Source organism: Manacus candei, unplaced genomic scaffold (genome assembly GCF_025592945.1).
Source record: "Manacus candei isolate 608988 ecotype Guabito, Panama unplaced genomic scaffold, ASM2559294v1 h1tg000008l, whole genome shotgun sequence".
NCBI classification, from domain to species: Eukaryota; Metazoa; Chordata; class Aves; order Passeriformes; family Pipridae; genus Manacus; species Manacus candei.
The window spans coordinates 20,674,767-20,702,018 of NW_026138056.1; the positions used below are offsets into that span (position 1 = coordinate 20,674,767).

General features: G+C 37.8%; 1 protein-coding gene and 1 long non-coding RNA gene across 2 annotated transcripts in view; one reads left to right on the forward strand and one right to left on the reverse strand.

Moving 5' to 3' along the window:
• TOX (thymocyte selection associated high mobility group box) overlaps positions 1 to 605 on the reverse strand; it is a 224,155-nt gene extending 223,550 nt beyond the window's left edge. The window contains exon 1 of the mRNA XM_051771866.1: positions 1 to 605. Within this exon, the coding sequence (XP_051627826.1) occupies positions 1 to 102 (102 nt within the window). The 5' untranslated portion in view covers positions 103 to 605.
• Positions 291 to 27,252, forward strand: LOC127463259 (uncharacterized). Its single transcript, XR_007900712.1, has 3 exons — positions 291 to 401; positions 11,622 to 11,685; positions 26,015 to 27,252. It is a non-coding gene; the product is annotated as an uncharacterized LOC127463259 (long non-coding RNA).

Genomic DNA, 27,252 nt, shown 5'->3' on the forward strand with positions numbered 1-27,252 from the left:
CTTGTTGCAATAGTAGGGGTCCAGGCAGGGGGAAGGTCCCAAACAAGGCGTATCAGGAGCGGCTGCAGGCTGAGGAGGTGGCGAATAAAATCTTACGTCCATTTCACTAAAACATCAAGCAAACTCCTTTCCTTTTCTTTGGGTCGTTAATGTTGGTGCAAAAAAGGGGGGAGTGTGAGTGTATGTGTGTGTGAGGGAAGGGGGGGACACACGAGACTGAGAAGGATAAAAAAGAGGTGCCTGACTTCAGTAGTCAAACACCTTCCCTGCCTCACATCCGTTTGTGGTTTGTAAAGAGAGAGAGAGGAGAGGAAAAAAAAAAAAATCTCTTCCAAAAAAGCACCGGTCTGCAGATGTCTGCGAGAGAACCCACGAACCCTCCTTCTTCTACGGCAGGGCAGGTAACTTCGAGTACTTATTGTTTCCCCCACGCATCGGCACCGGGGCGCTCGCTCCGTGCGTGCCGCTCTTTATGGGAGTCTCAGAGTTGGTTCGCTTCTCCCTCCCTCCCTCCCTCTCGCTTGCTCCCTCTGTTCTTTTCCCGTTCTTTCTCCTTTTTTTTTTATTATTGTTGTTGTGATTGTTGTTATTTTTTATTTGGTGGTTTTTGGTAGCCGTGTGTTTTGGTCGCCCTTCACAGTGAGGAGTGGGCCCTTGGGGTGGGGGATAAAGGGGGAGGCGGCGACAGCGGCCGGGCCCCCGCGTACCCCGGGAGTGAGCGGAGAGACGAGGCGCTGGAATGGCCGCCCCGAGCCGCCCGGCTCGCTCGGCTCGGCTCGGCTCGGCTCGGCTCGGCTCGGCTCGGCCCTTCTCGGCGGGCGGCGGCAGGGGACGCACCGCGCTCCGCCGCGGAGCTGCTGCTCCGAGTGTGCCTCACACAAAGGGGCCGGCAGAGGAAGAGCCATTTGCGGCCGCCGGGGACGGGGCTGGGAGTCGCGGAGAGGGGGCGCTGCCGCGCCCGCCATCCCGCCGCCGTCCCCGCCCTTTCCCACCCGCCTTCCCCGCCCGGCTCCCGGCGCCGCCCGGCCCCGTCCCGTTACTATGGCATCTCCGCGGCGGGGCCGGGGCCAGGCCGGAGGGCCGGGTGGAAGTGGCGGTGGGAGAGCGAGGGGTTCACTGGGCCAGCCTCAGGCTGCCAGTGTGGCCGGGGACAGGTCCCTTGAGGTGCTTCTGTGAGACCCCCGGCCCATCTCCACGGCCGTGTTGCAAAGATGGGGTCAGGCTGCCCTGGCAGCCCTCTGAGGTTTGCTGGGTCGAGCTGCCAGCAGAGTCCATAGTCTCCAGTCCCAGCAGAGTGGAAGCCATTGCCCAGAGTTTGTGGTGGCAGAAGTACGCTGTGATCCATGTGCATGCCCCAGAAACCAGGAAACAGGCGAAAGTGTAAAGCACCAGTGAAATACCTCGTCAGCCGGGATCTGCCCCCGGGATCTGCCCCATTAGATCGTGGTGGTCAGGCCTGGCCCTGTTGTGGACAGTACTGACACAAGGCATAGGAGGGAAACTTGAGGAGATGGGCAAACTGAGAGGGGAGGAAGAGGAAGAGAATGGGGCAGGGAAAATGAAGAGGAGCTCAATTAGCTGCAAACAGGGGTGCTGACAAAGGAAAGTTGGGAATCCAATGGGATGCGGGAGAGGGATTGATGAGCAAAACAAGGTTTAACAGGCAAAAACGATGAAAGAAAGGGTGACTTCAAGACACTATGAGCATTACCACTGAGTTTCCTGCTGAGTCTCTGGTAGTTTTAATCAGGACAGAAAGGATGGAAGAGAAGGAGTACAGGAAGGACGCTGTACTGATCTTAGATAATGCCCAACAGAGGAATTGTGTTATGAAAAAAAAGGAATGCCTTTCCTTCTTTAAATGAAAACAAATTAGTGAGGGCCACAAAAATAAGCTGAGATGATGATGTTTAACACGAATGGTTACATTTATCAATACGAACATTTCCACCACAAAACAGGTGAAATCTGAAGAACTTTTAAAAAGATTTGTAATGCATATTGTCACACAAAGCTGTCTTCTTGTCACTGAAAAAAATAAATCCATGGTAAAGATTTCAAAGGGACTCAATATTACGGGGGAGAAAATCGCAAATTTCAGGTGAAGAAATCACTGTTTGTGTCAGGTTATATGTATGTATATGTATTGAGATGTATAATTTGCACCTCACATATTTTGATAATGTAAAGAGTCTTTGAAGATAACGTTAAATCATGACTTTTTTCCATGTCAAACAACCTGCTTTTAGTAAAGTCTAGTTATCTGGAAAAAAAATACATAAGTAATGTAAACAAAACTCTAGAGAAAGTAGGTTTGAAGCAATATTCCTATTTCAGGATTATTTGATCAAAAACATTTCTGAAGATTCTTGGTTGTCAGTTCAACACAGTTTAAGTTTGATGGTAATAAATGTTTTTCTTAAACATGCAATTACAAATAGATCTCAGTTGCTTTCTTTTTAATAATGTTTGAAACCCTTATGGCATTGGAGAAAAGCTTGAAAACATGACCTAGAAAAAGCTCCAGAAAGCAAAGGAAAAGACATTAACATATTTAAAAAAAAAAAAAAGCCATCATGATTTTTTGGCAACTGACTCATTATTTTGCATGTTTGGGATTAGACATTTTGAAAGTTAAAAAATCCTAAAAAAGACTTTCCTTTGCAAGAAATGTACTTGACGCCTGACAGATATATCACTGCTGCAAATGGCTGATATGTGGACCATAATTTGACAAAGTGAATGGGAGACAGATTGCAAGCTCCGTATTGAAAAGCTGCTGTTGAGAAACTTGTTATTCATGGACAGTGGATTAGTTTTAAGCCTGTTGTGGCAAGAGGCGGTAGAGATGTACCCATTCTAGATGTGTTGGTATAGGCAACCTGTTGTATGCAGGCACAGCAATGCTAATGCAAGCCTGGAGATGTCAATACCAGAATGACTAGAACATCTGATAATGAAAAGTAGAGAATTAGCTTTCTATTTATGTGAAATATTACTGACTATTGCCTTAAGAAAGGCTTCAAGTTCCTAGGAGTCTGTAGGAGTTTACAACTGTACCATTTGCTTTGCACAGCACTTCAAGTTATTTTCAGTACTTAATGATGCAGGCCCTGAGAGGTTATAAAATTTTTGCTGCTACTTACAGAGATGATTTAATCATTGAGATGGTAAAAACACCTGAGATTTGTGGCAGTTATCTGTACAGTTTGTAAAAATTAAAAAGCTATACATATTAATCCGTTAAGCATTCTTTTGTTTTGTAGGGTACATTTTCTCTAGGGTTTCAGAATAAGGTATTTGTGGATAGCAGAACCGAAAACGTTAATACTATTGTAGGTTTTGCCTCTGTGGACTGAGAAAGCAAGCCCCTTTGCAGGATAATTCAAAGGTATATCAAACTTGACCACTTTAGCTCATGGAAGTGCATTTTCTAGAAAAAAAAGTTGCAACAGATTTAAAAGAATGAATCAGTTTTTAGAAACTTAAAAGGAAGGAACATTTGTTCAGAAGGGCATTGAGTTTTTAAAGCCATTCAACATTCAAGTGAATGTCTCCAAAGTCTTGAAAGAGGTTCCTATACCAGCAGATGAGAACAGTGTCATTGCTTTTCTTGTATAAATAGGAACAAATGCTTTGAGGAACATGATCTGTATCTGCCAATAGTAAAAAAGTTATTCTTTTAAATGCTATCTGCTGGAATTAGACTACGTAGTGTGAATATTCTCCATGCGACAGAGAACTCATATGACATTCCTTACCAAACAGCACTGTGGATGCAAGAAGTCTAGATAGCCAACTGGAAACCTAAGGAGGTCATTAGGTAGACAAACCATAAATGGATCAGTAGCTCCACTGGGCTGAAAATAGCTGGAGGTAGAGACATGGGGGTAGGGAATAGGGGGAAGTATTGTACACGCTTGCCCTCAGTTCAGGCTGTCACGCCTAGAGCCATCATTGGAGGGAGAGTACTGGTAGGGCAGACCCTTGGTGTGAACCTCTCCAGCCTTTTGCATGTTGTCATTGACGCTGTGCACTGGTCAGACAATTAGAATTAAAAGAAACAAGTAAGTAAGTATGTCTGAGATGACAGGTTATTTTCTTGAGTGCCCTAGTGTCTGACCCAGCTGGTTTGACTAGTATGTTGGGGGACTATCAGCAGACATAACTCATGTTCTCAGCCAAAGAGAAATAGAAGTATCTTAGTTTAAAAAATAATCTAGCCCAACATCTTTTTGTTTTAATCTGACATGTATATACCCAGTTTTATTTGGTATCTCCAGATGTCTGATCATCTATTATAAAGAGCAGACTTCTTGATTTTCCTAGGAAGAAGGAAATGTGAGACTGTAGTGATAGCTTATTATTTATTATACATAGGCTAGACACCACAAGAATCTCATAATGAGACTGTGTCTTTTTTAAGGAAAAGTTTTCTTCTCTGTATTTTTAAAAACAGCTGGATTGGAAAATCATTTTGCTTTTTGTTTTGTGAGCTGTACTTCAGTAGCCCAGAGGAACAGATAAACTAAAAGGGGACCACTGAGATTTTGCTGAGAAAAGCCCTCATGCTGAAATTTTTTACTTACTTACTAACTTACGGGACTGTTTATCTTTCAGAACAAAGGTCAATGCTTATCAATTTCTAGATAGTAGTTAATTAGATAATAATAGGATGAAGGGTCTTTCCCTTTTGTGTGGATGTCCTGTTTCCTGTTCTTAAACTGGATATGACACTTGGATCTGGGAAGATGCAAAATATAATGATATTAAGATTATAGAATATTTTAAGCAAATTAATCTGTTGTTTTCATCAGAATGAACGCAAATCCTTTTAGAAACTGATCCATTTTAAGTGTTGACATTCTGTGGGTGCATTTATAAGTGAGCACAAATCAATGTGAAAAAAAGATTTTCAATATGATATCAAAGCCTTAATAGTGGTGATATATATTTTAGAGTATTGAAACAGTTTGTAAGGCTACCTAATAGTGTGGCAAACCAAGTGTTGCCAAACATGTAATGAAAGAGGCAGCTATTTTACTATTTTAGTCATTGCTCCTGTCTTGTTTAATTCATTTGTGCTGAAAATGATGGGCCCCAAATTATCACACTTGTATGAAAGTAGTTTTCTATAAGGAAGTAAAGATCTTTTTTAAAGTTAAAGAAAGCCCCTGGCTTCCCTTTTGGTACAAGGCAGAGGGGAAAGCTGAGCATGGCCATGTCTTCTCATTCCAAACAAATGATACACAGCCAATTTAACAGCTAGAGGGGAAATAGACACACGGGCTGAAGTTATGCTGTGTTTTGCATCTCAGAAAAGGTTCTTACACGCTCATCTGCCATTGCCCAAGTTAGGAATTAAGCACAAAACATCTCACAGAATCAAGAACTTAAATAACCATGAGAGAAATATGGAAATGGAAAATTCACCTTGCATATTTGCAGCTTTGATCCATTCCTGTATGTTTCAAAGACACTGACAGCTGATTCAGTTCAAGTTACCAAATTTAATGTGGCCTTATAGACATACAAAATGTAGGCCAGTCTCAAAAGAAAACATTTTGCTGAGCCTTAGAATCAGATTATTTCTCATGGTCAGAAAAATAAAAACATGAAGTTCCTTTTTCTCTCTCCCTGTTGCAGTTTGAGGGGTTTCTGGGGGGTCACCGCCGGCCGCTCTGTGAAGGTTTTCAGGGCTGGAATCACCCCCCCGCCACCCGTCCCTCGTAGCAGGGACAGGCGGCGAAGGTACTTAAGCCAGGAGACAGAGACCACGTAGGGAATCCAGCAGCGAAGAAGAGCCTTTATTCAAATTTCCTGCAGCTTATAAAGGCTGCTGGGCCAAGGAAGGGATTGGCCATTTGGCTAGCCAATGCAAGGAGACAATATAATAACTATGGCAACACAGAAACCAATGGTAGACAAGTGAGTTAACAACTTCCAAACCCCGGCATCTTCCTATATTTCCTATCTTCTTGAGTGATTTTATATGAGATACGTTGTCCACGTAGTATGCAGGAAGGCTCAAAAATACAACACAGTATGGTGTATGCTAGTTCTCAGTTGCAAGATATACCCAAGTGCTAAGGTTGCCAATTTTCCAGTCTTCAGTCATGAAACATCCAGAAGTATAAGAGATCAGGAATTTTTGGGTTCATGCTGGTTTTTACTGAATTATACTGTAGGACTGTACTGGGATTTCAGAGACTTAGACTTTTTTTGAAGAACAATTTATTTTGCAGTTCAAAAAACTTAAACATTTCTAAATGTCTAAAAACATTTTGTTTTTTCTCCAAAAAACGAGTATTTGTATAAATTGTATAAATGTTATCTGGCACTGTGTCTTATACAGATGTCTTGATAACAAATCAGTATAAATGGTTGATACCATTAAAATACCTATCTGTATTTGCAGGTGTTTTAGAAATGTACATATGAATCTGTTTGCTGAATAGTCAAGAGAAAGAAAAGACGGAACAGAGGACTGATCACAAGCAGAGACAGGACTAGCCTGTAGCATTAGTTTTTCTGTAGCATTCAAAAGGGAATTCCTATCTTCAAGACAGATATCAAGCAGGTAATTAATTGGTTTTCAGTTCAGAACAATGATGTCATCATTCTCCTATTTGATAAACTCCCAAACAGAGCTGAATTGCCCCTGCATGAGCTCTCCTGGCACAAGGAGATCTTTGCAGATCTTTACACGCTCATCTGCCATTGCCCAAGTTAGGAATTAAGCACAAAACATGTCACAGAATCAAGAACTTAAATAACCATGAGAGAAATATGGAAATGGAAAATTCACCTTGCATATTTGCAGTTTTGAGGAGATCTTTACAGATCTCCTCTTTTGAAACCTCTTTTTTGTGCTCTGCTGTCTCAGATGGTTTTTTCTAGGGAAAAGTTTTCATTGTCCTCTATATTCACAAGGTCTCTGTGAAGAGATGGATGTTTATTAAATCTCCAAGCAAGGTAGGTCTTTCAACAGGAGATTCCCAACTCAATATGTAAAAAAGTGGCCTATGTACCTTCCTTTAGGTGATTTTAATTAGTACTTCAAGTTCAAAATTATAGATGTTAATAGAGATAGAGAGATCCAAACTCTTGTTCTTTGTGAGTACATATATATATAGCAGAGAGTTCACAGAGTAAAAAATTATTTTTAGGCCTAGAAGGTATTCTAGCTTATATTTTTCTTTTCAGTTTATTTTTTAACTAGAGAAAGTAAAAAGCAAAATGACTTGCTTGAAGTTATTCTCCTTCCTTAGAGGGCAATGTTTATCATCAGAAATGTACTACACAGGGGGCATAATTGGCATTTCAAGTGCAGAAGGTTGTGACTGAAGTATAGCAAAAGTGTGTTGAGAGTTTCCATTAGAGCTTCATGTTGTAGCAAATCAGTCCCATTCATGCTTGATAGGCTGATACAGATACGTCATCCACATGTCATCCACAATCAGTTTTTAAGAAGTGTGATAAACTGTTGGACTGCTGGCTTGAGAACAAAATTTCCTTCTTTGCTGAGACTTCAGCATTTTTCTGGTGGATCTCCAGGAACTTCAGATCCCCTTTCTTATAAGTTTTCTTTTCCCTCAATGCAGCTGTCACTCTCAAGTCTAATAAAAACTCTGTCTTCCTTTTCTGGGCTTTCTAGTTTGACAGTTTCTTGTCATAGCTTTGTTCCACAATAAAAATAAAAAACCTCTGGGTGTTAAAAAGAATTCCTTGGAAAACTGTAAGTGATAGAGTCTGCATTTACAGAATCACAACAGGTCTGACTGACCTTGACAGCAATAGGAGATCACCATTTCTCATGGATGAGCTTTTCTTGAAACTCTGTCTTTTGTGCTGTATAAGGCAGAAACACCTTTTCTGGATGAAGTCTACTACTTTGTGCTTCTCTTACTCTTTAGCAGAGATTGTCTACTATTGTTAAATATTATCTGTTTAAGGAATATCTTCATTTCCCTTAATCCATGAAATTCTGTGTCTTGTTCTATGGTATATTAAGCTAAATCTACATCAGTGGTATTATTTTAAAGCCTTATATTATTTTGTTGTGGATTATTTGTTTGAGGATTTTGTATGTTTTACTTATATCACAGTCAAACTGCAAAGATTACTGTTTGTGGATGTCCTCCAAATCATCTCTTTCTACTCTGGCTACCAGAGAGTAATCAACACTCTTTTCTTGTTGGAATGACCATTGTCCTGTTTTTTTAGCAGTTTACAGGAATACCAGTTGAAGGGAATGAATAGTCTATATTGATTGTTCATCTTTAAAAACAGACTCTTCAGTAGCATGTGTAAGTCTAACAGAGTTGAATATACATGTTAATCAGATTCTATGGAACATGTGGATGGGGAGCCCCAAGCCACATTTGAAATGATTAAGTTTCTAACAATTTGTTGATTGCATATAAATTTATAAGAGCTTCATGGAGACAATTGACTGGCTGCACAATGCACTGGCAATAATTAAATAAAAACAAAGAATTATTCAAAATAGAAGAGAATAACAAGAAACACACTTGTTCACAGTTGTAGAATGTAGGAAAATGTAGGATGGGTACATCCTCCTAAGATATCCTTTCCTACTTTCAAGTTTTATTGAGAAGACACAATTTGCAATTTGCCCAAGAAGTCAGCAGGCCCAAACTACTGTGCCAGAGGGCAGGAAGAGATGGTTTCAAAGCTGGAAGCCCCCTGGAGGGATGATATGAAAACATCTTACTTTCTTTTGAATAAAGTGTGACTTCCACGGATTGTTGTTGTTGTATTCAGTAGGAGGGGAAAAAGTCTATCATGGAAGAAGGTCCCAAGGCATTCTGTGGGACAAAGTCTTAGTTCAGTGTCAACTGCAAGGCTCTGATTTAGTTCACTGGAGAAATATGTAATAGTATTTACATATGTATAAGTGGAACTGCATGGGGGGCAGGGAGAGAGCTGAAGCATGTGCTTACACTTGCTGAGAGTCATTTCATCTGCCTGCCTGTCTCCCATGAACATGGGATTTGTAAGTTATGTGTTAAAAAATTGAAGTAAAAATAGTCAGTTGCCGAGACTAGCAATTGCGTACTTTTGCTTCATTTTTTTTCAATTTTATGTTTCTATAAGCATTTAAAAATGAAATTATTAAAAAGAAAACAAAACAAAAACAAAGAAGCAAACAGACTGTTCAGGGCAGAATTTAACCCACAGAGAGGATGCAAACTGAAAGAACCTTAAAGTAGAAAATGCCTTTAAGGTAAAATGAAAGATATTTAAGGAACCTGAGCATTAGTTCATTTCTGCTACAATGCCTAGCCACACTCAGGAGGAGAGTAAAGGGTAGGAAGACACAATATTTCTAAAATTCCATGTCTTTGTGGGTTTAAGTCAGACCCTTAACCTTATTTGAATATAGTATTTTTGTAGTTTAATATATTTCATACCGAATGTATAAAGAAGATTTAATAACTATCTCTTAGCTGTGCTTTATCTCTACCTCAGAGAAAGCCAAAATGAGTTTCTAGTGAAATGGCTGAAAGAGCATGCATGGTAAGCCTTCTATCAAATTGTTTCCAGTCTTGCTGATTTGTAAAAGATCTTTTGGAAAGATTCTGGCTTTCCATGTAGAATGTTAAAGTTTGATTCTTGTGTCCTAAATTTATAAGACTAACTACATATAACCAATACCCTCTTCTGCTTTTTAAAACTCCTGAGTTTACTTGCTATCACGTGGAATTTGTGCTAGTATTAAATGCAAGTTTCTCTCTCAAAAAAGAAAATTTTATTATAGTGTTTTGCATATTTCTGGCTGTAATAGCAATTAAATATCTTGGAAGAAACTAATCAAATCCCCAGGCTCCTCTGCCTTTTTGTTTTTCTCTTTCAGAAGTGCGTCACAGATAAAGGACTAACTTTGTGAACAAACTCCTAGAGTAATAAGGACACAAAACGAACAATGCTTATGTAATTAGTCACTAGACTCAAGTGTTCCAGGATAAGATCTTCTGAAGTATCATAGCAGAAATATAAATGGAATACTTAAGAGTTGCTGTTGTCAACTATTAAAACTGGAAGTTTTTTTCTGCAGTATTTCAGGTGATTGCACAAGGGCAGTGAACTACTTTCATCCCACCCCAGAAGCAAACTCGCCCACTGGCACAATTTAAGACAACAGAGGCTGGACCAGTCTGCTTGTGTTTGCCCTGCTTCCCTAGCCTTTTGCCTATCTTAAGTGATATAAAGGCATCTCTTGAAAGTGCTGCAGCTGTTATTCAGATTTTTAATAGATTCCGTTTCCTAACATTCCAACACAAACATTGGAGCACGGTAAACTTCAGTTGACTGGACATCAGAAGGTATAAACTAGCAGTGTTCATGCAGTCACTCTCATGGGATTACTACTGCTGAAAGTTGGGCCTACAGCCCATGTGTATTACTGTGTATCTTCCAGCTACTTCCCAGAGCGTTCTCCGTACACACCCAAAAAGGCCAGATAATTTCTCCCTTAGCCTAATGGGAAGAAAATTGTGGTGCACACGTTATCACACGTAGCTTAAGGGATATACTGCCATAATTACTAGCACTGCTTCTAAGTCAGGAGTTAGTGGAGGCACAGCATCAAGGTAGTATTAATAGTTCTGCTTTGGAAACATACTCAAATGTGCCTCTGTGCAATCTGGTGTTTCTGGTTCAGGAGAATCTCTGTGTTTTCTTGTCTTCTTGAACACTCAAAATCAAGGGTTGAGTTCTATTTTTTCCTTTTTTGCAGTTTGATTTATTTGGGAGTTGTCATTTGTAGCATAAAGAAGGTGTGGTTTTGCAGTAAGTTTCAGCAAATTTAAATCTCTGCTGCTGCTGCTGCTAAAAATGGTGGTACTGCTCTCCTTGCCTCCCTGCTACAGCTGCATCTTTCTGCTGCATCTTTCTGCTGCCTCCCTAGGGAGAATGAGGTTGCTCCTGGCTTCATGATCAGCTGTGTCAGGTGCCATCTGAAAATTAGTGCGTGGCTCAGATCTCAGGTGGATTGTTTTGGTATTTTTGATCTGGCTGACTCTGTGGCAGCATGAGAACTGATGATGAAACGAGAGAAGAGTATTTACCTAGGTCTGAGGCAAGGAGGGAGGGAAGGGTGGAGAGAGTGGGCCTGCCTCTTGGCACAATTCATACTTAGCTCAAGCCAATAATGAAACTGCACCTAGGAGTCTGCCTGCTAAACTCAGAGGTGAAATGTGCTTCTGGAATTGAGGAAGAGCAAACACTGGAAAATTCCAAGGTTGTTTTTTTTTTTAAGACTTACTTTCTGTGTAGCGTAATATCCAGAGAACTTGAAGCAGAGTCATCATACAGGAAAAATAAATAGGAGTAGGTATTGAGTGGAAACAATAGTAAGAGCTAGACACCTCACATAGATCCAGTTTTCCATTTTTTTCCCATGTAAATCCACTAATTTCCCCTAAAACATTCTTTGGTGGGGACAATGTTCAAAATACTCTTAAACACACCAAAAATTATCAGAAAGGTACACACAGTTCCTAAGCTTTGATTGGAATGAAAACTCATAGAAATAAATTTGTTACTTTCTTCCTTTTTTTTTTTTTTTGTAATCCATCCCATCCCTCTTCCTGCAGTTCCTACCTAGATGGGCCCATGAAACCTATGGTACTGAAGTGATGCCTCTGAGTTATTCGGCATGTGAGTTGGGAAGGGAGCAGGGGGACTGTGAGGGGAAGGGAGGGGGAATGGGGGAAACAGATGGATCTGAGATTATGCTGCAGCTGAGATTGAAATAAAATTTCACCTTAAAATGGGGTGGCTGCTGCTTCTATGAAACTCTTGGGGATAATTCATCTGCCACTTGATAAATTGGCAGGGTTTCTTTCCAGGTTCTCTCCTCTATTCTCCATGCTTTGTGTGTGTATACATGTGTGTGCGGTATGTGTATGTAATTTTCAAGATGCCTGGCCCCTTTTTTCTCCTTGGCTAACTTCTGAAATAGAGCTGTCAGGATGATTCCAGCATTTGGAGCCATATTCTTCCTGACAGAATATAACTCTTCTTCACAGTTTTCCTTTTTTATGGCCTGAAGTCAATGGGAATATTCAATGCAACCTAAGGTCAGGTTCTTGAATTTTAACACAATTTCCCATGAGAATTAGAAGAATGAAAATTCTGTTAAGACAGGGAATAAAAAGTGGAACAGTAATGTAAGGAGTAAAGACTTGTTATGTGGCTTTAAAAAAGCAGCTTGAAGTGGTTTCAGATCTAGGGGGATGAGCTTCATTTAATCTGTCCAGGAATTTAACACCACTCACAGTGTTACCAGTCATTTTTACAAAATGGTTGAACTCTCATAGCAACTGGCCCTGCTAGCAATCCTGAATTTCAGTAGGCCAGATGCAAGAAGGTACATCCAATTAAGTAATTTCAAAAATGTGTTGAAATATAGTATATGCAGTCATATAAACCTATATGATGTGGAAGTTTTTTAAATAATGTCATAGTTGTATGGCTATATGTATAGCCCTGGGCTATACAGGAATACAACTACTCACTTCTAAAATACAGAAAAAAGAGTCAGTTATGAGCTGGACAGGTTTGGCTTGTTCCTTTATTTCTGATCAGTGATATTATTTGATATCTTGGGAAGCAGAGATTGTGAACACTTTAGTCAACAAAAAATTTTGTAATCCTGAAAAGAAATAGTGATGTTCATTTATTTTCTGCAAAGGAAGAGGTTTTATGCCTGTGCCTACCTCCACAGAGTGGAAATTCACAAGGACCTAGTTTTTTATCTAGGCAAAGTTTCTCACATATAAGTGGAAATTTTAGATCTCTCTAATATCATTTGAACTTTGAAAAATCTAAATTCTCTTGGTTTACATATTTCTGATGTCAAGAGTCTTGGATTTTACATTAGCGAAATAGGATGAGAATGAAGGTGTTGCTATTTAGAAACACTTTGAAGATGTAAGGTGCTGTATATATATAAATCATCAGTTTTATATGAGTTTGGATGTGCTAAAAATGCAGTGCATTTCATTGGTGGTAAAGCATCATGTTGATCAATGAAGGATCTGAATATTACATTTAGAGAAGAGTATTTTACTATATATGTTCCATTAAGAAAGACAAAATATGCTTTATTCATGTAATATTTCAAGCTCTTTCACTTCCCCAACTGTCAGCTGTCAAACTTTGTTGCCATCCTTACTAACAAGTGTCTCACTGCAAAGTGAGACATTTTCCCCTTTTTGTGTTTGGAGGCACTTAGCTTTCAATAGGAATCCTATCTTATCAATGGTTTAAAAACAGGTTTTAAATGAAAACATTGGCCAAAAATTATATTTTAACTATGATATAGCATTGCAGGGAGTAAGATGAATTCCACAGAGTAAAACATGCTATAGGTTAAAAATGTAGGAGCAGTCTGGCCCGTGGCAAGATGAACTACAAAAAATCTGGCTTTATAAATGATGACCAGTCCAGTTACATTTAAGCTTTTTGTGGAAAATCTACTCTATGGGATATTTACAGTACTGAAAGTGCCTCTGTAGATTTTGCCCTCTCTCTTAATTTTTTTTCGTCTTTCCATAACAATTATTTCACATTCTGTTTTCAGCTCGCTTCATGTTTCCTTGTCTTGCCTCTCCCTCCCTCTCCCCCTCCTCCACACCCTTTCTCTCTTTCTCATATCATCTCAGAGCTGTTAGAAAAAATGCTGCTTCTTTCTGTGTGATGTTCTTCAGCTTTAGCAATTTTCCATTTCACTTCTTTCTTGTTATACTTTTTTCGTTTAATATTTCGGAAGAAAAACCATTCTATTTAAAGTTGAGCCAAATACACCTTCACAATGTTTTGGCCCACATTAGTTTTTTCAGATATAAAGTTTACTTACTGTTTCCTGTGCTCTCCATTTGACTGTTATTAAAGGAGGAGGAGGGAAAAAGAAGGTTTTAACTTTTACCATCAGCAGTAGGTGTATTTTTACAATTGTCACTGTTACTTGTCTCTCGTCTGGTTTGCAGCAGCGTGGAAGCTCTGCAGGCTCACTTACACAACCCAGATCTCACAGTAGCAAGACTTGTTTGTGGGAAGACACTGGTCTGGATCTAAAATGGTCAAAGTATGTTTTAGGGGGTGATACAATCTGAATGAGTTCCAAAGAGGGAAGTAAATTGAATTAAATACTACAAAAAATTATTAGGACGGTGTGGTGTTGTGTGGGCAAGTGTGGTTATAAGAATTGGTTAGGAGATAGAATGCAAGTGATTTAGAGTCCAGGATTTTTGAAATCAGAGAAACCTTCATCAACAGAGCACCTTCTACTAGTAGAGGCTGTATTTTCAGAGTAAATGAAGACTGAAGAAAACAGTAAGGACTTTTATTTTACCGCTGATTTGTGTATATTAGTATAAAAAATATATCTGCATTTAATCCACGACTGTTCTGTCGTAGCTAAATACCTCCTTAGAGTTTGTATAAAAGGGCTATGTAAAAGTGGACAAAAATGATGATACCACTTATGTTACAACAAAGCTGGCAAATACTGAGATACAACAGCATTTAGACACCATGGTAATAGATTCCTTAGAGATACATACAAGAGAGACAAACAGAATGAGTCAATGTATTGCCCAATTTGCATAAAATTTTTCATAAAATAACTTGCAGTGTTTGAGAAAGAAAATAAATATTTGGTGTTTAGGTTGCTATGGTTTTGTGGTAGTGAAAAAAGCAAAACTACGAACAAACGGTCTAAGCTACATCATGAGTTTACTAAGTAGTGTCTTCTAAGTAACAAAGTGAATATGAAAAAAGGCTTTAATTATGTAGAGGTTGCATGTGATACCATCTAGTGTAATGACAGCCTTTCCTGTGCTTTTTGCTTAAAAAGCAGATTTGAACCACTGATTTCAAGAAACTCTGAAGAGGGTTGTGCAGCAAGTGCTGTGAATTTCTGTTTACCTCCTTACTTTTGTCTTACTGCTTTGGACTTGGTGACAGAGCAGGTTTTGTCAGCCTCTGAGAGCATATCCTGCTTTTCCTTTTAGTTGGGATGAACATGTACTCTATTTTACTGTGCTTGTTTTTGAGTCAGAAGCATTTTTAAGAGATTCTTCAATCCAAGGGGGATGAGTGCTTTCCCTTGCATGCTCTTCTAGACTAACATCTGGTTTTAGCAGGCTACTTAAACACATCCCTAAGTGCATCCTTAAACACTTTGTTGGTCATATGCCTAAAGGAGTACTGTAGGCATTAAAGAGCAGAATATTCTTAAGTGCTTTTTTGAATAGGGGCCTAAATGGGAATGAAAAGAGAATTATGTGCCTTTTTTTAATTGGGTGTATTAATTAGCCAAGTATATATTTCATTTACTGACATTATCTTTTGTAGTTATGTAACTTTAAAGATTACAGTAAAATACTTTATCCAGATTTTGTTTAATGTATATATTTTAATAAGTACAGTTTTCCTCAGTATAATTCAGCTGCAAAGGTATTGATAAAGAGTAAGTTGTAGCTTCCATTCAGCAGCCATATTTTGCTAGCAAATGAACTTGCAATACTGAAAAAAGGTTTTAGGGGAGATAAAGAAAAAAGAAAATTGACGACTTCATGGTAACTTTTTGGAAGGTGCTTCAAGGTCTGAGAATTTTGTGTGCCTTTGCTGCGGTGTAATTATTTTTGAATTGTTGCACCTGGCTGTGAAGGCAATACCCTATTTTTTTCTGTTAGGCGTGAATGAATGAACAAATTTAAGAATTAAGTACCCCAAACAGAATAAACATGCCATTTTGCAGATTATAAAGCATATAGCTCTGATAATGCAGCTCAAGGAAGTCATACTCTTTTCTAATGGGTGAATGGCTTGAAATGTGTTCTACATCACAGTATGGCAAAACTAGTTACTTTATCGAATTTACAGGCCATTTACTTGGGGCAAGAGAAAGAAAATTAAGGATAACTTATCATATCCACCCCTCTTATGAAAATGCATGGTAGTCTTGTAAGCTTCCATACGAGGCAGGGGAAGACCCTGAGAATAAATTATAGCAAAATTAAACATCAAAATTACACTAGGGTTACTCAAATTGGGGCTCAATGGAATAGGCACCTGGAATATATTTTTTTAAAATTCTACTTTACTTTTGCTGAAAACTCTCTCAAGAATGGTATATTTTGCCAATATTTTTCCTTTCAGATAACTTTAAATAAAAGGAAACTATTCCCCAAATGCATACTTGTCCAAACATTTGGAATGCAGTAATTGTATGTTCATTATGACTGAACAATTTCAGCTGTGGGCAACTGTATAGCAAAAAGTAGAAAAAATTAAATACATCTTTGGAGGTAAATTACATTGCTCTACCCAAAGAATTGGGACCAGCCTTTTATAATTTGGACATGAGAAAACTGAAATAAAACTAAAAGTTCAATTCGTGCTATTTTCTCCACTGCTTTCAAACGCCTTTGTAAAATGAAATTAAAATGGAGGATAGGGACTGACATAGTTAACAAATATTTTTCTCTTCATTTTCAACATGTACTCATCAATGTGTACTCATCAAAATTCAACAAAAAGCAATGGTCTGTCTAAGCAGGAATGATCATATCCAGGATAGTCATTTGCATAGTGTATGTCAGTGTATTTGTGCACATCTATGTCTATGGAGATGATTTAGGGAAGAGAAAGAGAAAAGGCAATCCTGATAGTATTATTTGTAAAATATCTCTACCCTAAATGATGTTGCACCAGTTAAAAGACTTATTAGGTTACATGTGCCTGACTTTCCAGAGTTTTGCATCTCGGCAATAAAATCTACACAGTCACTTATCATATCAAAGTGGTATTTTTTGGGGTATCATTTGGAGAGATGAAAAAAAAACACTACAGTTTGGGAATTTATAGGTATATAGACATGACCTATGAATGAGTGATCTGCGAGATTACGCATCAAATGTACTTCAAATGGCAACATAAAAGGCATTTCTGTGTAAAAATGTTAGATGTGTCTTTTAAAGTTTGAGTTACTTTTAGTTCTAGCCCTCCCTCAAACACTTCTGGATGCTTCCAAATGCAATATCACAATGAAAGTCAAAAAAACATGGAGTGGGTTCACAAAGATGTAAGGAAGTGGATTTTGCAGTTTAGAGGGGTTTGTTTTATTAGCCCTAAGCAATTTGTGTTGCAGGCAGGCCAACCTGTCTTTGCTAGCGCTGTAATGTAGTCACATTCAGCAGTCTTCTCGGCGGAGAAAACTGCAAAGATATCTCTAGGGGCTTATCATTTTTTTTAAATGGTATGATTTTTCCAGTGAAGACTTTGTTTTTGAGTCTGCAAAAATCAACACTTTTGATTGACTTTAATAATATGAACAGTGCAGTCCTTTGGGAAAGGCCTTTATTTTCCAAAAACATATCAGGCTGGACTCTATGGACCTTTTTGCTTGAGTACTGTGAGTATTTATTTTGCCTAATTTCAAAATACCCCAGATGAGCTACATGATAAGGCCAAGACCATTTGCATCCTGAGTTATCAGTGTCTGCAGTACAGAGACGTCTTTTTTTCAGATGTTGCCAGGAGAAATGCAGTCTTAACCATGCATTAACAATGCAGAGCAGCATGGTCTTTTATGTCATATTTAAGCACTACTGGCATTCACAAAGTAAACATTCTTTTCCTCAACTAACCTATATAACCTAGCCTGGTAGCTGTTAGTGTCTGTTAAGTATATGTGTGGAAATTTTGCCCTCCAGCACTCCCACGTCAAAAAGTTTCCCAACTAGTGATTTCCTGGGTGTCCAGGGATAAGGGACTGCTAAGGGCTTGGTAATTAGGGGCTTCTCTTATGAAAAGGGAAACTTAGTTGTCTTTTGGGCTTAATTAGGTATTTATTTGAAAAATTTACTGTGTTTTTAATCAAGTGCTGAATCCTGGGTCTTTCCTGCTGCAGGATGTAATCCACCTTGCTCACCTTGCTACCATCTGGCTTTCTGTGTGTCTCCTAATGGAAATTGTTGGCAGGAGAGGAGCTGGAAAGTACTTCTGCATCGGGCTGTCTTTGAGAGGAAAAAGTGTGTGAGGAAAGACTCGCTCCCCTTTAGTTCATGAAAAAAGTGCTTATAAGACTGTATGTTATGACTCTTGGATGGAAAGAGGTATCTTCCTCTATGTATGCTAACATATCATAATTGTATAGATTTACGGACTTCAAAAAGTCCCTTCCCTTTGATATTTCCAGTTTCTCCTAAGTGCACTGACTTTCCATGTGCCATTCCTAGCTCTCCTCAAGACTTGTGGAGAAATTTTGCATCTCGTTAAGAAATTCTTAAGAAACTTTTTAAGAAATTTTCCATCTAAGTTTGGTGCCAGAAATTCTATTAAGTGGTAGGCTCTCACCTCCCCACCCCCAAAAAGAAATTTTATTATGTTAAAAAGTGATTATACAGTACATTACTGGAGTGGGGAAAGACTGAAATTGCTCATTATGCTCATTTTTCAGTATGTGGGTGGACTTTGGTAAAGCAAAATGATTCAAAAGTACTGTTACCAAGAACTCAGCACTAAGGAATCCTGAGGGCAGAGGCACATCTTAAACCCTTTCTTCTTCGGAATTTAAAAGCTTTACTTATATTCAGTTGGGATTCTCTTTTTTTTTTTTTACTGGATTTGTCTTTAGTCTGTCTTAAAAAAAAACAGATCACAAGAGAAAGGTTGGGAGTTGAAACAAAAAACATTGAGCAGAGTGATGGGGAAAAGGCCTTAAATTTTTTGAAAATACATCCAAAAGAACCTATTTTTAGTCTGTAAGGTCTGATGCATGTCAGGTGCCTAGGTAAGGGGCACAAAAGGGACCAGTCTAAATTTTTCCTATTGAATATGGAAAGTGATAGTCAACTCCAAATTGCTCACCCCACCTTCTGGTTTTCTTGGTCCTTCACCACTGATTGGAAGGAAGAACAAATTAGCTTGTCACTTAGGAAACAGTCATTTTACTGAGATTAAAACACTGTCTTTAAAGATCATATTTCCTAAGATATTTTAGTGCTAAAGAATGGAGAAAAAAATACTGATTGGGATTTCCAGATGTTTAACTTCCACTGATTTTCATGGGACAATATGAATGTTTTGAAATCTAATGAGGTTCCTGAGTACCTTTGTAAGCAAGATCTGCCATCCTGACTTTCACTGAAAACAAATAAAATTAAATATATTAAAAACTAAGTCATACAAGAAAATCAAAATTTGATGCTTTAAACAGTTCAGTATCTTTCCAAAATTAATCTTTGCCCTCTCACTTCTTAGTAATTGGATCTTCTTCTTGTTTAAGATAGTCAGGATGCACCATAGCATTTTATGAAGAAAAAAATTATTTATGAACATAAATTCAACAAAGAATTGCTAGTAGTGGGAAAAGTCAGAAATTTAACATAATTTTTTCCCAGCTGCTTATATTCATTTTTTCAGACACTAGAGATTAGGACTGGATTTTTGTTTAATAAAGTTTGCCTGCTGTTATGTCACTGCTATTTCTAAATGGGATGTCTCATTTCTCCTAATATGGAGCTCTACAATTCCATTTTATTGTTCAAGCAAAGTGATCCTTCCTTTGCTCCGAGCTCCACTGACTTCAAGAGGGTGTAGTGCCAAGGTGTAAAGGTTTCCATGTAATTTGCAGGATTCAGCCTGAACTTGCATGTGTTTGTCTTTCTCGCAGCTGAAATATGCTATTTGTCGTGTAATAACAGCATGAGTAGTCTTTTAGTAGGGTATTACAGAAAGCAAACAGCAATATGTTCATGTTGAACAGTAAATTGTATAGAGTTATTAATTAACGTATGAGAACAAGTACATGGAACACTTATGAACTAAAATGGAGAGTGTGTTTTGATAAAGTGATTTTTTTCTAGGTATGTTACTAACACTTGTATTATTATGCAAATGAGCAAATACTTGTAGAAATCCTGGGAGCTCTTTGATAAAACTTTATTTTGTTCATTATAATAGGGGAAATTAAATAAATGCTAACTTCAACAATGAGTGAAATAATTTAATTTCAAATATGATCACTGTAAATTTTGCATACATAATAAATGTTTTATTTCTGTATTCAGGCATGATCTTTAAATTTTTAACTAGTTTATTACTGAGTTCAATAATTCCAGAAGTATCACTAGTCACGTGTTACTTGGCTAAAGCAGCCATTCCACTACACCTTAAAAATATTTTTGGTACATTTACAAAGACAGTAACTTCATATATTGCTTCCTGTTACTGTGATAAAATATTGATAAATTTAAGTATCCTCTTTGTGGTAAGCATTTTTTGGCTTTCTTTTTTTCAGAATAAAAGAAAAAAATCTCTATTGAATGTGCAATGGAAGCAAGTGTTTTTCCAGTTCAGCAGTTTCTGCTGAATTGTAAACAATTGGTTTGTTTCAAAAGGAGAGTAGCATGGTCTGTAACTCTGACAGCTAGTAGTAGTTTAGTTTACTGCTTCTACCACCTGCCTTCTGACTTAATATTGGAAGCAAGGAGCATGCAATTAAGTATGAGGAAATGAAAATAAATGACACTGTTCATTGCACATTACAAAGTGCCTGGCAGAAAGAATGCAGCTTGCCTGGACCTGATGACCCCAGGGGAAAACATGTCTCATGCCTGGGAAAGTGCCAGTGAATCAGATACTGACCCTGGTTTTATCTGTTATCAAATGCTTTGGTTTCCTTCTTAGCAATTTGTTGTTTTTTTTTTTTTTGTAATTATAATTGGCTTCTGCAAAGAAAGGAGATATTAAAGTAAAATATGTACTGAGTGTGTAGTAGAAGCTACAGGACACCAAACATGCAGGGATATTTTCTTAATAATTTCTTGTGAAAAGTTATTTGGATTACATCCGGAATTGGACCAATCTGAACCGGTTATTAAATTCTGAGTCTTATTCTAGAGGTGAAGAGCTTTTTGAAAGATTAATTCCATCTAATCAGCAGTATTACATTCCATGCAATATTACTGGGTATATCACTCAAACCCTGCCCTCACCCCAGAATCTGAATGCCTAAAACCTGTTTCATTTTAAAATGCCTGTTTTGTGAATGCCATACCTTTTTCCCACATATGGCTCATAGAGTTGTTAGAACATAGCATTAATAATTGGTTTTTAGTCATTCACCCTAAATTGTGTAAGCACTTTTACAAAGCTAAGTAAATGCTATCCTGATATTACAGAATAGGAAGAAACTGCACCATAGAGAAATCTGATGGCTTGCTCAGAGCATGTAGTACATCAGAGAGTAGTTGAAAGTGAGATAACCAATTGGGCAAGAACATAAATCATGTTGTTGTGCTACAGAAATCAAATTCGTCTTTTTTTTTTTTTTGGATTAATGTAGGTGGATTACAGATGAATTAACACATTACAGATTACTGTAATGCATTAATTCAGCCACTAATCTCTGATTTAGATGGCCATGTATAAATGCTGAGGAAACTTTCATAATGAAAGCAGAAGCAAGTAGAGACTTTCATGTCTTCGTGATCTGGTACAACACTAGGACTCAGATGAGATATGCCTAAATTCGTAAACTTTCCAGTGAAGCTAAATAGCCAGAGAATATTAAAAAATAGATAATTTCAGGTAGAAATGCTGCCAAGACTTAGTGGTTTTTAATGATGTCATCTTGAAGAAAAGTGCATCTTGGTAGCTTGATGGGTCTTGTTTTGAGTATTATTTTTTTCACCCCATAACCCAAAGTAAAACTCAAGGGTGCAGACTCAGGAGGAATTGAAACCTTATAGGGAGTCACAGACCCTCCGTGCCAAAACCTCCAACTTTCACACTTCTGGTTGTGTGCAAGTACGTTGATCTTCTCTTTCTCTCTTTAATATTGCATGCACGCTCTGTAGAGGGATTTTTCAGTTTTCAACCACATTTTAGGTAAGTTCCCTATGTTATAAGAAGGGTGGTCTTCTTTACTTCACTTCTTCATAGGGATTTTTAGACCCCAGTAGAAAAAAAAGGTGTTTGGATGTCAGTAATTCAGTCTCTGCTATTTAGAAAGCGTGTCTTTCAGAGATGCTTTCTATCCATAGTCCCGCACAACTTGAAATATGGTTGACAGCTATATTACCACACTGCAGATTGCAAAGCAATTCACATTCACACTTCTAAGTGCCTCTCCTTTCAAGACTTATGGATGTATGCCAAATTACTTGCATTGTGGTATATGGCCTTCTATATGTACTTTATAGAATAGGCCTTTTTTTTCATTAAAATCAATGAAGTAGAGACCAAAAGAGCTGTTTTGAAGTGTTTACTAGATGTCAGACAAGGTTAATAATAAAATACTGTAAAATAATGTATAATATGCATCTTCAACATATTTCAGTGTTTATCTTTAAGAAGGCATTTTCTCAATTTAGGATGGAAATTTCCAGGCTAAATTTAAATGTTGAGTAGTGTTAAGTTCAGCTGTCATTGTTTGCTCCCCATTACTGTCTCTGTAAAAAATGAATATATGATTTCGTACCCTGTTTAAGAAGTACTTCCAAATGTAATGGACCAGCAGCCATTTAAGGAGCCTAAGGTCCTGTGTTATCAAAACCATCACAGTTATCTCAAATGAAATGGGAAAGAGACAAGATACCCTCCAGTGCTATTTTTGCTAGAAAATTAGTGACTATGCCGTGTCATAAAGCCTAGTTCTTAGTCACTATGTTCACATATTTCATTATAGCAGTTCTTTTTCAGACCAGTTAAAGTGGATGATCAGCAGGGGAGGTAAAATTACTATGATAAATGAGGCAAGCTGGTAGATTTTAAAAATATAGACCTATGATAAATATTTAGTGACAAACCTAATTTTTGGGGAGAGGATAGAAGAAACAGATGCCTTAAAGACATCTGGGTAAAATATGGACTTAAAAAAAATTTAGTAAGTCTAATGAAAGATTGACTTGAAGAGGGAGGAAAGGCATAAAAATGAGTGTATGATGGTGGAGGGTACATTGCACCTTTCTATTTATTTATTTACTTTTTCAACTATATTATTAAAGTTTCTCTTAGTACTACAGTACCTAGAAGAAAGCAGCAATATAGTTTTAAAAATGCCTTGATATTTAGAGGAAAGAGAAGGAATACATGGAAATCACTGTCACTGGCTGTTGTCTATTTTTGTTCTTGTTAAAAGGGTGTGTTTTGCCAGAGTGAGGCAGGTGGGCTAGTTACTTGTTTTTCCATATAACATTATGTTTTTGTAGCCCAGAGTTACAATAGGTTGTATTCTCCAAAGGGTAGATGAATTGCATGCAGTGTTTTTCTCTTGAACTGTAGCATATGTGAAAACTCTTAGTCTTGTATCTCAAAGATGGTCTCTAAAATCATGTTCTGTGGTTAGGAAATGTCAGTATGTCCATTTATCAAAATAACTTGAAAGAAACTATAGGGAACAGGGACCTAGATATACTGGAGTAATTGCACTAGGTAATTCTCCATAAGTAAGTTTGAAAGTGAAGCAAACTGATGCCCTTTAAAAGAATGTTGGCCTAATTAGTAAGACGGAAAGTTTGCTGGTTAATTTCAAAGTACAGAAGAGAAATTTCTGGATATTAAACATAGTTTTTAAGAATTTCTATACTGGGACACACTTCCACTTGTCTCTGAAAATAACCCATGAAGTGTACAAGTAGGTTATAGCAAGTTATGGGTTATAGTGCAAGTATGGCACAGTCCTTTTGATATGCCCACATGCGCTAGGCAGTTGTTTCTGGTCACCCTAACTGCCCTCAGTTCATCTAATCTCTTTCAACATCTATCAAGTGTATCACAGCAAGAAAGTTTGTCCACTGAAGTGGTGGAACGGAAAAACAGAATCTCACAAGTGAGAACTATTAATGCTTTACTTCACCAAGCTGTAAAGAATCAGCCATGGTTACATAACCCTTTTCTGCAGGGTTTTGGCAGTTCTAAACACCTTCAAATCAGATGATAAAAATCAGCTTAAGTATTCAAAAAGAGGCTGGAAGAAGCATGAAAACAAACAAATGGCAGAAAAATGAAAAAGTTGCAGTTTATGTTAAAATAATTCAAATTTAGGAAACATTTTAAAGGGCTTGGTAGTTCTTTGCCCAGGCTTTCTCTTGCAGGCCAACCAGATGCTGGAGATGAGGAAAATGTGGATAAATAAGATGCCTGAAGTGGTTTAGAATGCACATTACTGCTGCAAGATGTGTTGTTGGGTCTATAGGAAATTACTTGGTAATAGCAGAATGCAGTCAATGGAGAAAAATAAATTTCAACTCAGAACTCCTGATGCTAAATTTGAATTCTGCCCAGATTGCTGGAGAAACCCTCTCCAGAAAATAGAGAAAATTATGGCACAACAGTGACTTCCACCTGCTGCAGTCCCGAGATAAAATGTGGGTGCCAGGATATTATTTACCAGCTTTTATTAGCTCATTGGTGGCTTCTGTAAATGTTTTCCAAGAGAACTGCTCTGGAAACCACTAGCCAAATCTTCAGCTGCTGATAAGAAAAGACAATATAGGTGTGAGGAAAACATCAAATTCTCACTTGAAGTCCCTAGTGTCTTTAGCAAGGACCTCCTGCCAGAATATTTTGGACTAGGTCTCTAATTTGTCTATTTTTGTCCTCTGTTATTAGCCCCAAAGACCACAGCAAGTCCAAAACTGTAGTATATTAAAATCCAATGTATCTTAAAATATATTGAAAGCGAGCTTATATACTTATCCAACAGAAACATTGGAGACAACTCTCTACATTTTTGGTTTAGCTTGAAAGCAGAGACCCAAGTCATCGCTGCTGGTCCAGTGATGCAAAATAGAACAAGGCCAGCCTCCAAATGTGGCAGGTAAAAGTTGGGGATACTGGTGTTTCTTCACAGTGTGCAGGTATGTATGTTCTGGTATGATGTCAAGTCTGCCTCAGAACATATATTGCATTTTTGGTCCCAGAATTGTGTGTGAAGTATCTGCTATTGGCAGAATATAGAACAGTCTCGAAAAAATAATGGGAGGTGGTGATTTTTTACAGTGGAAAGGAAAAATCTCTTCAGAAGACAAAAAATGTGATCTATTAGCATAATAATGTCATCAAAGATCAAGTGTTATAATATTTTATATCTTTCCATTGGTGTTCCATAAACTTAGAACAATAGCAGGTTAATATATCAAATTATACATAAAATCTTCCCACTGTATGTAACTGTTCCATATATTGCTGTTATATCTTCTGAGATTAAGTAAACACAGAATGTAATGTACTGTACATAAATATAGCACTACTGAAACATAATAAAAATTTAAAAATAGCTTTTTACCATGAGAACTGTGTCAGAATCTCTCAGTGAAAATGTTGGTTAGCTGAAATGAGAAGGCTTTTTTCTTTTCCCAGAAATATACCAATTTCAGCAAAATTGCAGTTTCAAGAATGATTTTCTGGTTAAACCTGAATAAAACTTAGCATACTCAACCAGCTAGTGGATGTATGTGAACCAAGAGAGAACAGAGGTCAGTTTGTTCTTCTGTCTCTTTTACATAAGAGGCTTGAACTTGGATTTTCCATTTAGGTGAATGCCCTCCCTCTTGCTGGTAGTTTCAGTTTCCCCCACCGAATGTGCTCCTGTCTTTTGACACATGTAAATGACCATTTGGAAGATAGAGCCTGAGACTTGTTCTAGCACAGCAACCTGGGAACTCAAGGGGAGGAGATGATGTTCATGTTCTCAGAAAACTTTTGCATATTTCCAAAATCAGAGTTCTGACAAATTTGAAAGTACCAAAAAGGAGATTTGAAAGATATTAATGTACTCTTGAAAGAGTAATATTTCGATAGGTAAACACTGCAACAGTAAGCAACCTCTTTATTTACTGTAAGCAAAGTAACGGTGGGTACCAGAATTCGCATGGCAGAGAGAGAAATGTTGCCCGTGTTTGTAATCTGTGGAGACAGTGACAACTTCTTTTTACGACTAACAAGAGCATGAATTCAATTCTTCTTACAGACTTCTGGAAAAGCACACCCTCTAAGCCAGCTGCGGCAGGTCTGCCCGTGCTGTGGACAGCTGAATGTTGGAGCAAATCGCTGCTCCACCAGTGACAACGAAGAGCTCAGTGCTGCATGGGCTGAAGCCAGCGTGAAACAGAAAAAAACGAAGCCAAACCCTCATTACGTTCACTTCTGTGGCCTTACATGAGTTTGCCATAATACCTTCTCACCCTGCATAGCATTTCTCTATCTAGCAGTCTCCTGAAACATAAATTCTTTGCTTGTCCCCATGATATAAGATTTTACTTTATTTAGAATGTTTGACTCTATTTGCAGAGGTGGGGTAAAAAAGCATTTTATTTGTGCTACGAAATGAGAGAGTGGAGCAAGCTTCTGCAAGCAGGCTGCTTTGTTGAGTCAAATTTATACTCTCATTTTGAGTGTGGAGCTTATACCATTCTTCACTTCACAGGAAAAGATATGCTTTACGCTAATGCATAGTAATCTCTGTACAATCCCAACTCACTTTCTCTGCTTTCAGCCACACCCTAGCGGGAAATTTCTCTGAGAAATTAACATGGGAATTGGCTCTTAACTGCATTTTCAAATATATTTATCAGTTAAATTTTTTTGTACTGGTATGACAAAGAAATTATACTACTACTACTACTAATAGATCTGTGATAACAGATAAAACCCAGACACTGAAAACTCCTACATGTGGACTGTTTACTTTCCTAGTACATTTTGAACATGAATTAAGTTAAATGACTGTTATTTTCAAAACACATTTTAAATTGGAAAAGTGATGAGTGAAGAAAATAAAAATAAGGCATTTTGTTTAAAAATCTAAAAGGTGGTGTGTTGTTTTCACCAAATATTAACTATTAAGAGTGAAGTTGGTTATATAGAGTCTTGCAGTATTTTTATGTTTTTGTGATCAGTATAGTAGAGTGGTTGTATATAATAGATAATGCCAGCTATTTCAGTATGGGTGTCTTACAGAAGCTAAATAAATAAAGAGTGACTTAGCTTCTATTTACCTTGCAGCAGGTGAACAAATAAGGTGACAGTGAAATAAATTATTTTTCCTGCCAGCTAAGCATGTCGTCAATCCTTCTTACTAAAGTAATGAAGCAGGGAAACAATATTTTGTTTGCTTTTCACTGTGGTGAAGGAGTTTTACATCAAAAAGGAAGATAACACTTCAAATTTAAGGATAGCTGTGGCTTGGTATTACAGTCTGCCTACTAA